The sequence below is a fragment of the Nansenia antarctica genome, assembly GCF_963989245.1.
Source record: "Nansenia antarctica genome assembly, chromosome: 12".
In the NCBI taxonomy this organism is placed as follows: domain Eukaryota; kingdom Metazoa; phylum Chordata; class Actinopteri; order Argentiniformes; family Microstomatidae; genus Nansenia; species Nansenia antarctica.
This window is the reverse complement of record NC_137682.1, coordinates 17,949,690-17,961,915: the sequence shown is the minus strand read 5'-3', so window position 1 is coordinate 17,961,915 and position 12,226 is coordinate 17,949,690. Positions and strand designations below refer to the sequence as shown.

General features: G+C 48.6%; 1 protein-coding gene across 1 annotated transcript in view; it reads right to left on the bottom strand.

Annotated features, from left to right (window-relative positions):
- Positions 1–311: 311 nt before the first annotated feature.
- cUnh8orf34 (chromosome Un C8orf34 homolog) overlaps positions 312–12,226 on the bottom strand; it is a gene marked incomplete at both ends in the record, with an annotated part of 151,245 nt that continues 139,330 nt past the window's right edge. The window contains one exon of the mRNA XM_080543604.1: positions 312–378. Coding sequence (XP_080399730.1) covers positions 312–378 — 67 coding nt within the window. The remainder of the gene's footprint in view (positions 379–12,226) is intronic.

Genomic DNA, 12,226 nt, shown 5'->3' with positions numbered 1-12,226 from the left:
GGCAAATTCTGATCAACTTTGATCTAAATCGAAAACTACAGATGAACGAGATCTAGAGTATAGCATCTCTCACCTGGACGAATTCAATCAAGTTTCATTCTGTTCTTTCTCTCCTCCTATTCCACTGGAAGCCCAGTCAGTCTGCTGGGCCTGTGCGTCTCCTTTCCCCAATGAGAGAATACTCCACTGCACGTCAACTCCAACTGCCCACCTCTGCCTCTGGGGGCTGGCAGAAGAAGACCAGGCTATTGGTCGCCTATGCTCAAACACCCGCCCCCATGCACCCCTCTGGGCCAATCGCAGCCCTCTCTTCACCCGCCACTCAGGAGGCCCCCCGGGTGAGTCAAGCGTGACGGAGAGGCGGTGGGGAGTAAGGAACTACCGCGGGGGGGACGGGGACACAGAGGGGGAGGACAGAGGGAGGGAGGTTCCGCTACATTAACCCCATGCCACTGTCGCCAATCACAGATTTACACTGTGTCATCCTAGACCCTGTCTCTGTCTCTCTTTCACTGGAGTCCTGGACTGTCAACAAGTTCTCAATGTCACTGCTCGTCATAAATATCTAAATAACCACAGGCTATTCATTGACATATGTCTCCATTTACAACGACAGGATCTTTTGAACCTTCACCAAAACATTGACACATGGTCTACTGACACTTATATAACTTTACATGGAGGGATTTATTGCAAAAAAAAAAAATGGGGAGAGAGAGCTCTTCCAGTGACAATAGAGATGACAGTGTTGCCTGTCGGCGGGAAGGCAGACCATGACACGGTCATAGCTGCTCCATCATCTCCTCTGGTGACAAGGCACCGTATGGCAGCCATCTTGCTGAGTGGCACCATACTGGTCTCTATTGTGAATTAATGAGGTGGAACAAAATGGCGGGTCTACCACACCTGAGCCTGTCGAAACCCCGCTGAGCATCCCCGCTTCTGCTCTCCACATGAGCAAGCAGGGGCCCATTCCAAAGCCACTGCTAGGACCTTCTCCCAAGGAGTCGAAAGTGAAGAACGGGCGTTGAAGGCTATGTTCCGAAAATCTTTCTTGAGCTTTTCCCTTCAAGGTGTTACATTATTATCAGTGTTTTTTTTATTATTACATATCATTATGGTCTTATCCGATCAATGTTGATAACTGGGAGGCGATGAGGAGGTAAGAAAGCTGTGTGAAAGTATTGGGACGTGGCCCTAAAAGGGAGCGATGATGGACGGTCATGGCCAACGGGCATGTGGGCCCAGGGGGACTGGTAATATCGGAGCAGAAGGCAGCGAGAACAAGCCCATCACCACAACCTGCTCCTGAGATTTCCTCACGGCTCACCTAAGTCTGTCCAAAACACCCGTCACTGGAGACCATACATCAGCCAAACTCACAACACCTGTACCCACGCTGTGATTCGTCAAGCAGAATGAGGACCTGTCAAAACGGATGTTAAGAACACCACCGAATGATGTTTATAGTTGAAAAAATAAACACAACCCCCCCTCCCCCCATGTTTGGGGGGAGTTGAGTGAGGAAAAGCATGTTTAAGACAGCTGCTTTGGTCGCGACGTTCTCCTTCCGTGGCCTTACCCCCATTGAGATGGTGCTAGAGATAAGCAGGCTCTTACATGGAGCATTAAGAGCTTTTTTGGAGAGTATTTCAGACAGGCAGTGTCCGGGCCAGCCTGCCCAGTCATCCTGACAGCGTTGTACAAACACTGGCGCTGTTTGGACAAACCCCCTCCAGCACGGGGTGGCAGAGTGCAGAGACCCCTCACACACACACACACATACACACACACACACACACACACACACACACACACACACACACACACATACACATACAGAGCACTGCCAGCCTGAATAAAAATGATTGGGCACACTCACTGCTCACACCATCACTGAATCAATGGCAGATTGGACCAACCCTACTGCCTCTCAAAAGGGCCCACTCAGAAGGGCCCGTCTAATGTTAGCATCCAATGCACGTTCAATTTGACACGCCAATGATTCCTCCCAATGGCCTTGACATGTGACCTAAGGAATGGAAAATATATAAAAGGTTTCATTGTGCGATCTGCCGCTAACCTCCGCAGCGCTAACGTGGTTAGCTTCCCATGACCTGAATAGGGACATTCTTAGAACCACTGGAAATACAATGGCATAAAAATAGGATCATGTGATGTACGGAGGTAGCTGCCCTCGCTAACCTTTCCCTAAACTCAATTTCACCTGATTCACTTTGCTACGTTTACTTTTCCCAGAGCATGAGTTGCATCCTCAAGTTGGATTTCTCCGACCCGAAATTGCAATGTGTCCAGAAATGTGTCCGGCTCTATCGACGGCTCTATAAAACACTCAAGTGAAGCCCTAACAAAAGATGCCCACTCACAAAAAACAAAACCCATGACTGCCTCTCCCCTCTGCCCTATGACCTGCGCCAACGAGATTCCGATCCCTGACTTGTCTGTTTAAAGGCCCGGTTTTTCCCCCTGACATTCCGGCATTACCATGAGAGATGGGAAACAAAGCCGTCGGAGGGAGAGCTCCCTGGCTAAGAGCTGAGCTGGTATGTGGAGATTAGTGGCTGGTGTTTGTATAGCAGGCTGGATGGCAGAGTGTCCGACTGGCAGTGTCCAGCCACACAATACGCCATTCACACTGGAAAAGCCAAGGAAACCGACTTTTACTATAACAAACACCTAAAGGAGGACACAATGGACATGCCTTTAGGGCCTATATCTAGTCATTCCCTCTCAATTTTCCAAATGGGGAAACTAATGTGTGTGAGGGGGGGAATGTTTTCCATGAAACCACATCTTATCAGAGTGGGTTAAGGGCAGCCATTTTGACCTAAGGCTATGGCCTTAGCCCAACAGCCCAGTTTCCAAAGTCTGTAATGAATATGCCAGTCAGGAATGCTATGGACCGTGGCGTTCTGAAGCACAGATACCAACTCTGGAACGGCACCCGCTGCCTGTCTCTCTCTAACCAGCACGACAGCAGACGCAGACCTGACACGGGACTGTATGGCTGAAAAGACAGTGTCAGACTGTGACTGGTTTAGAAAAGATAGAGGCCTAGACCAGAACATTCAAGTAGACGTGTAGATGATGTATTCATAACCTAAACACAGACACTGTGTCCTCTACAGACACTTTGGCCTGGGGACTTTCATTCTACAGCTCTCGAGACTTGAAAGGAGCATCCAAGCTACTGCTTTAATCACTGACGGTTATCATCAAGAAGATCATTGTCCTTTAGAGAGCGAACACATTAGCAAACATATGCTTGATCTAACACATTGTGACACTAAAAAGCCGCTTGTTTTGTATACAGGGTTTAGAAAGCAGTACATGGTGTGCTAACCAGAGTCAAAGCCTTCAGGCAGACTCGGTAACAATAGAGAGTTACCCTGTAGCGCAGATTATCACAACCTCTAGGATGTGTTCAAACCTGAGGAAATAGTTGACGAGAATACTGTTATTTAATATACCCTCATTTGGGAATTAGCATCAGGGTGGCTTCTTGGCAAATAAAGAAAAGGTATAGGCCACTGTATCTTCATCAAGGAGAAGTCAAGAATTTCCAATCATGTTTTTCAATTGAATTGCACTCCCCCACCCCCTTAACCTCTTAACCTGTGCGTTAGAACTAGAAACGGACACATGACCCTATGAGAAGCCTTTGTGAGGCCAACCAGACAGGCCCTCGCCCAGGGTAGGAGGCCAAACCCATTATCTCTCTCCACAACAGTCTCCTAGAACAGACGCCTATACATCTCTGCTCTGGACATAAAGGCCTCTTGTTGTTCCGAAATACTACAGAGCATATTGCTTCTGTTTCCTCATTGTTTTGGAGGATTAAATGCTAATGACCCTTTAAATTAGGCTTTACTGTACTCATCATGGCTAAGCTGATGGGGGAATAATATTGGGGACGGACGGAGGAAAGAAAAGGGCCCGGGGGGGGGAGGAGAGAGAGAGAGAGGGGGGGGGCGGGGTTCAAAGGAACCAAACAAAAAGGGCACTATGGACTCCTTGGTCCGACACACAGCTGCCAGAGGTAAAAAATGTGCAATTTTCAGATTAATGGCCATCAACACACAAGGGACCTTTAGCTCACCTCAACACCATGCTAATCTTTACTTTCATGATTGTAATGTCTTTCTTTCTTCTTTCTTTCTTTTTTTACCCCTTTTACAAAAAAACAACCCCAAAACATTCCCACAACTAAACCCCCCGTCTATTGCAAAGTCATCCAGCTCCAAGTTCCATTCTTCATGTTTTTTGCTCCACAGCTGTGGTTTGTGAGCAGTACCACCATAGACAATGGAGACATGGGAGGCATGGGAGGGCTGTGGAGCCCAGCAAGCGCAGGGCGGGTCCCGGTCCTGACTTGCGGTGAGGGCCTCTAACCACACACCCTCCTGCACCCTGACCGTGCCCTGACCCGCGTGGTAATGTGGCTTTGATGGTGGCTAGTTTAGCCTAACCTCAGCCACCTGGCGCTACCCACACACAGGGGTGAAGAGGGGGGGGAGCTTTCCAGGGGAAACAAGCACGAGAGGAGTAGTGGTGAAGGTGGAGGGAACAGTTACAAGCCCTGTGGCGTATGGGTTCTAGATCTCAGCATCTGATTGGATGGGGCATTCCTTTTGCAACCACAGCTGGAGCACACAGCATGCAGATTGCTTGTGGCTCGGTTCAGTCCCCGCTTGCTCAGTCAGCACAGTCTCGTCCATGTATCAGTCATTATTCTAAGTGGGAAAACAATGGAGGAATAAAAAAGGAGATGCCAAAGGAATGTCTGTGTAAAAAAAAAAAAAAAAAAGACTGATTGATTTGTTTCAGATCCTCAAGTTTCCCTGAAAAGCAAACTGCAGGTCATTAGAAATTCTTCAACCTCCTACGAGGCTCTAGGTTCCTAAAAGATGGTGGTCAAACCCAAACCAGATGCTGTGGCCCCCTAAAGTAAACCAGTCATTCATAAAAAAAAGGCCTGGTCATTAGGGACAATGGCCATTTTAAAGCATCTCAAATCCCCCCTCTCTTTCTCCCCCTCGTTCCCCCCCCCACTCCCCTCTTTCTCTGCTCAGTCCATCCCCATACCAGCCCAGTCAGAGAGGGACAATGGAGAGGTGAGGGGGAATCAGAGAGACTGATGGCGTAGTTACAAGTCTGTGTGCTATAGAGAGTGTAAGGTGATGTAGTGTATATACCACAGGACACAGCATAGCTCTCCCTATGCAGCTCCAACTCTGCCAACTTGACATCAGCCCCTAAGAGTAGGGATGCTCCGATCTGGATTTTTGGGGCCGATACCGATCACCGATTTTTTTTCCTCAAGATCAACCGATACCGATACCGATTTTTTTAAAAATACATAACTGTAGGCCTACTGACTGGATAGCCTACATATTTTTTGCTTTTTAGACAAAAGTTTTGATCCATTAGGCACCAAGCAAACGCAGACCCATTGTTATGGCATAGTAAAGGTCTGGCCTATCACCCAGTTAGGGCCTGAAGCCCAAGTCAGTCGATATGGCTGTATAAAAGACATCATAAACGTGGCCTTCATGGTTTACATACTGTTACGTCCTCCTATGTTTTCTGTTCAGTTATCTGTCTTCCCCAGGAAAAAAAAAAAAAAAAAAAAAAAAGGTTTTTGCGATCGGCCATTTTTGCCGATCACCGATCGAGTCATTTTGAGTGAAATCGGCCGATTTAAATCGGTGGCCGATAAATCGGAGCATCCCTACCTAAGAGAGATGGGCTGTGTAGAAAAGAGAAAGATCCACCTTGGAAAAAAAGAGAGAAGAGGGAGAGGAGAGAGAGGGAGAGAGTGCCGAGGAGAAAGTGAGAGAAGTGGGGGATATACTGGGAAATGTGTGGGAGCAGAGAGAGAAAATAATACAAAAGACAGAGACAGAATGAGAAAGGGAATGCGAGAGAAAGGAGAGAGAGAAGTGTATGGCGAGAGAGAGAGAAGGGGGGGGGGGGGGGGTATCTTGATTTTTGCCTGGGATCGCTCCCATATTTCAGTGCATGCTGATTACTCCCCCGTGATTTCTGAGGGGAAAAATGATTATGGAGCCGAATAAGATTAATATTGAAGTTTTTTTTCTCCAAATGTTTCTCTAATCCGGGAATTTGTCTGGACGGCTGCCACAGGCCCCGACACACTGAGAGAGCCTGTGTCACGTCCCAGAGTGCCCTGCAGCCCAAGGGGCAGAGCGCTGTGCCCGCCAAGACCCGCCTGCATCCCACACTGAAGGAGAACTCTGTCCCACCACACACACTGACATAAACACACACACACACACACACACACACACACACACACACACACACACACTTTTGTCCAGCACATCCAGAACCTAGAAAACACAGTAAAGGTCAAATATCTAGGGGCGGATTTCAGGGTCTTCTGCCTCAGAGTTGATTAGTTATAATAATATGTTATATAACCATAATGTGGTTATTATGTTTCCATCCCAGTCAAGACGGGTGGAGAGAAGCAACTACTGACACTTCTCACTTTCATTTCAAAATGCTTCTGTGGAAATCATCGGAAGACTTCCACAAAAGGGTATTTGGCAGTGTTTTTCCATCTCTTTTTTTTTTTTTCTTCTTTTTTTTCAGATATCTTGAGGCATGATTACAGAACAGTACTTCGACCGAGGTTGTGATCTCAGTCAGTGCTCCGACGTATTGGGCTGTTGTTGAGTTAAAAAGGAGAAAGTCGTCAGGTTCAGAGGAACCTGACTGTGGACTCGCTGGCCCCGGAGTGAAAGCCCTTCGCCCGTGGCCCTGAGAAGGAGAGACCAAGAGAGACCCTTTGTAGTGCCAAGCCTGCCAGACCCCTGTCATTAATTATGGATGCATGTAAATATATAATTAAATTAATCCTCCTCCTACAGACTTCAAAGCCGGACAGCCCGGGCCACCAGGTGGTCCGCTGGGAACGCTGAGGGGCTTTGGGGGAACGCTAAGAGGGAAATGATTAAAACACACACAACAAGAGGGCTGTTTCAGAGACGGGACTCTTGTGGATGTGTACGTGAGTGGGCGGGCGGGCGGGAGTGTGTGTATGTGCGTGTGGAAGTGTGTGGGTGTTTGTGTACGTTAGCGGGAGGGATTGTGTGTGTGTGTGTGTGTGAGAGAGAGTTTTCAAGATGCAGGCAAAGTCCCCATGGCAATCAATGGGGACCTACAGTAGTGGCTCAGCTACACCTGCCCCCTGCCCCCCTGGTTAAAGCCCCCCAGTATGGTTGGTCCCCTGCTCCTGCATAGCTGGTCAGCTGCTAAGTCTTAGGGAGGGCCTGGCTGGTGCTCTTAAAAACTCAAGAGAACCTTCCAGAAAGCTCCTCCTTTAATAAGAATGGGTAAACCAGACAAGTAGGAAAACAGACCCACCAGTTGAAAGAGGGAGGGAACGATGGGGGAGGATTTGTGGCGTTTGATGGGACAGACAGCAGACAAACACTTGCTGTAAAATATGTATGAAGAAATTAAATATACATTTGAACGGTAATGATGATGACATAGTTTCCGCTACCGTCATAAAAGCTTCTTTTATTTGTTTTAATGCCTGTCGGGTTTATGGTCTTATTACATAAGCCAATGCACTAAGCTCATACTTATATTTTTAATATTTGTACGTAAACGAATTTATGACAAAAGACGTTTGAAAAACGGATTACAAGAAAGATGACGGTCAACTAGAATAAACGATGTGAAAGATGCCACTGGAAAACACATCAACTTGAGAGTACTCATATAGTCATCTGTACTCACAGATCATCCTGTCAATCTCCTCACTTCTATTAGGAAAGTACTGTATCACCGTATCAAACTGCTCAAGTCACTTGGGTGGCTTTCCCCGTCTCTTCGCCACATGTCAAATATGTCTCGGATAAATCACTCCCGCACCGCAAAAAAAGAACAAGCAAATTGCTTCAATGGGTTTCCACTGAGGTAATTGTTACGAATAAAGAGATTGCCTTTTCTTTTCCATGAAAATCAGCGAGCGCGGGTGGCACACGGAGAAAGAGAGCGAGAGCGGGAGAGAGCGAGCCAGAAGCATTTTTGTGAACGCTTGCTATTTTACCCACTTCAATAATCCTGGAATGTGTTCTGTCTGATCACGGACTTGAGAAGTGTGGCAGGGCTGCGAGTCTTAAGACTTAAATCCCCTTTGTTGTACGTGGGGCTTTTCTTACGGCGAGAGAAAAAGGAGGACGTGTTGTTGGGTTAGGGAAGGGCTGGTGTTGAGTCATTGATGCAGTAAGAATAGTAGCTTTCTCTCTGTGTGTGCGCGTGCGTGTGTGGTGTGTGTGTGTGTGTGTGTGTGTGTGTGTGTGTACACGGTAGGTTATTCATTGACACAGGCAAAAAAAAAAAAAAAGACTCTGCTCAACTCTGCTGTTTAAGAGAATTAATGACCCACACAGATTCTCTGCAATGATTAATGGGGCCTCCTCAAGGACCACTTGTTCTACAGATTTGTTTAAAAAGGCTGGCCAATTGTTTTGACATGGCGCAGGGATTTGGAGCTTGTTTGTGAACTTACGTGTGCGTGTGTGTGTGTGCGTGTGTGTGTGTGTGTGTTTGCGTTTGAACGCACGTACACGCGCACTTCAATAAACAGTCGAATTCAATGGATGGCGGTGTGAATGCAACACCTCGCTACACCACAGAAACCACAAAAAAGGAGTTCACCCTGGCTCAAGTTGAATCCAAACACAGGGCCTTATGACAAGGAGGTGTTCCACTACTTTGTTAGATTAGACAATAACACTCTGAGAAGAGCAAAACGGGGACCGAGCTGGAAACCTAAGGTGAATTGTGATTAACTAACGTGTCACTCAACAGACGTTAGCGTGTGTAAGCCACACCACGTCAGGAGAGAGAGGAGAGGAGAGCTGGCTCACACCGAGGACAGTTGAGGAGGCTGTGATAGTGTCTGTTTTGGCTGGAGTCTCACAGCATATTTTAGTCCGGAAAAAAAAGAGGGGATTTGGAGCACTGATGCCCTTTGACAGCCAAGATGCACCTTGCCACATGTGTTTTGTACACATACAACACACACACACACACACACACACACACACACACACACACATACGCACACAAATTTCAGACACACACACACACACACATGAATTTCAGACACACACACACACACACACATACACACACACACACACACACAGACATACACACACACACACACACTCACACACACACACAATGCTGACAATGTCCTGGGAGTGTTGTGGATGTGGATTCCAGACGGCGGAGGGGTGATAAGGTAGCAGCTCAGTCAGCAACCCCTGGCGAGCATGCTTCTGTCCTGTCGCGAAACGCTACACCCCCAGAATGTGGAGCATGTGCAGGCGTATTCTCAGGAAACCACAGACACACACTCAGACCCTGAGAACCAGCCTCCGTGACCCTGGCCGCCATAAACAAAACTTTTCCATGACTGCCACAGAGTAACACATGATACCGCTCGTAAAAATGTGAGCGTCCACAATGGCATCTGCGCTGTACCCTTCGCTGCGCTCCACGCTTGTCTGTCTGTGTGTGTGTGCGTCTCTCTTTCACCTCACGCACGCACACACACACACACACGCACACACACACACACACACACAGTATATGCCCCCACGCACAGAGGCAGTCAGACATGCTCATACACACACACACACACACACACACACATACAGGCGACTGTCAGACACACAGGCTCACACACACCCTGTAATTTGTACTTGGGGTGCTCTCCTTTCCATGGCCTGGAGCTCAATGCGTGTGGCTTTCCGAGGCGTGTGTGATAGCGTCATTTGTAATTCAATTAACTTTATCTTTCCTGGCAAAGACTCCAGCACCTGCCTAAATACACTGTATTTAAAAACCAATGTCTTCCCCCCCCCCCAAAGAGAGCCTTCCTACCAAAGCACAAAAGTATACCTTTTCCCAAAAGTCATTCCGATAAAAGCCAACATTCCTGCACTCTTCTTCTCTGGCTCAGGTTGAAAGAATGCACCCAATAAGAGACCCATAGAGACAAGAATAAACCGCATCGTGGATCTTTACCACTCACTCACTCTTACCCCCTCATCTGATCTCAATATATGGCCACTTCGGAACATTCAAAAGCCGATATGAGGCATATCCCAAAAAGAACTATAATTTGCACCCACCACTAACTATTTATCAACTGGCGACTGCGTTAAAACATCAAGTCTTTATGAGACTGGGTGACGATTGGATTCTAACCCTAACCCATTTTTTTTTTCTCTTTTATGCCACTAATTAACATGTCGGTCAAGGCAGGGTAACCGTCGGTGAAGAAAGCAGCACAGCACAGCAACACGTTTGGGGGGGTAGCGTTCTGCATCTTGGATCTTGGCAGGACAAACAGGACCCAGTGAGAGTTTTACAGCCATCCAGCTCCAAAGTAAACCACAGCTTCAGGGAAGCAGTAAAGCTGCATCCACAGAGCAAAGAAAGGCTCTAGTCAACAGACCGCAGGACCAGAGGCTAACAGCGCTCGCGCACACGCGCACGCACGCACACACACACACACAACCGCGCACGCACACACACACACAACCGTGCACGCACGCACACACACACACACACACACACACACACACACACACACACACACACACACACACACGGCCAGAGAAGAAGGGGGGGGGGGGGGGGGGAGACACCACCACTGGCAGCCTCTGAATGTGTTTGTCCGCTCCGGGGGAGAAGGGAAGAAAGGGGGCAGAGGAGCTGAAGCAAATGCATGCTGTCTTCTATTAGAGGAGCTGTTGAACGGGGTGGAGGGGGGTGAGGGGGGGTGAGGAGGAGAGTGGGTGAGGTCTCTGTATTCATCCTCCCTCCCTCGCTCCCCCATTATCTCCATTCTGGAGGGGCGGTGGATGAAAGAGGAGACCCCCCAGGGCCGGCACTTCTCCCCCGAACCTTACGCCGATGCTTTCTGACGGCTGCTTAATTGTACGTGATACAGGCAAGGCCCTTTCTCTTTCAAATCTAAAACAGATTGCTTCTCCCTGGGGAGCGGATTATTGGACAAGAGGGATGACAAGGCAGGGACAGTGCAGCCCTCTGGGGGGGTGGCAGGGGTGGGGGAAAGGGGGGGCGGGGGGGGGGGGGTTGTGGTGTGTGTGTGTGCGCACACATGTTTGCCTGTTTGTGCTTGTGTGCATGCCTGCGCTCCGGATAGATTAATTGTGTGTTTGCGTGCGTGCATGTATGTGTGTGTGTGTGTGTGTGTGTGTGTGTGTGTGAGTGTGAGTGTGTACGCATGTGTGTGAGTGAGGGAGTGAGTGAAAGACAGAGTAATAACAGAGGAGCCCACTCTCTGATCACAACATGCCCAGCCGCGACCCTGCACTCCTAAGAGGCCTCTCTCCTCTTCATCCTCCTCCTCCTCCTACTACTCCCCCAACCTCATCCCTTGTTCACACCTCCCCTTTCTTCTCTCCTCCCCTCTTCTTTTCCTCTCATCTTGGCCCCTTCCTCCTCCCTCCCTCCCTCCCTGCCTCCCCACCCTTTCGCTCTTGTTCAGCTCTCTCAAAGCCCATGCTGCATGCACGTGGCTCCAACACTTTAACAAAAGCCACGGCACTGGAAGGGACACAGCGAAAAAGCCTGGAGAGAACTCTCCTCTCCTCTCCTCCCGTTCACTTCAACAAAACCTCAAATCCCAGGGGTCTCAACGCAACGCAAACCAAAAAAATAAAAAATAAAGGACAAGCTCTAACTTCCACCTCAACATCATTGGTCACCCCTGGTGAGGTGTACGTCCTCGTCCAAATCTAGAAAAGTCATCCCCCCACTGGTCATTGAGGTAGAGAGAGAGAGAGAGAGAGAGAGAGAGAGAGAGAGAGAGAGAGAGAGAGAGAGAGAGAGAGAGAGAGAGAGAGAGAGAGAGAGAGAGAGAGAGAGAGAGAGAGGAAATGCTGAGACCACCTGAGTACTACTGCAGTGGTTCTGGCTGGTCTGTTCTCCGGGGTCGGAGGTAACGCTCCAGAGCCGGTAGGATTAGACATTCCTCTCTGTGCTGAGGAGGTGGATGTGCTGTTTGCCTGCCGTGACCTCCTCTGCGCCGCTGGGAGATTGCGCAAACCACTTGGGGGTGCTATTGTGAGCTGCCTCAACCACACATAGAAATAGACCACTGCAGTTTGTGTGGATGTGGATG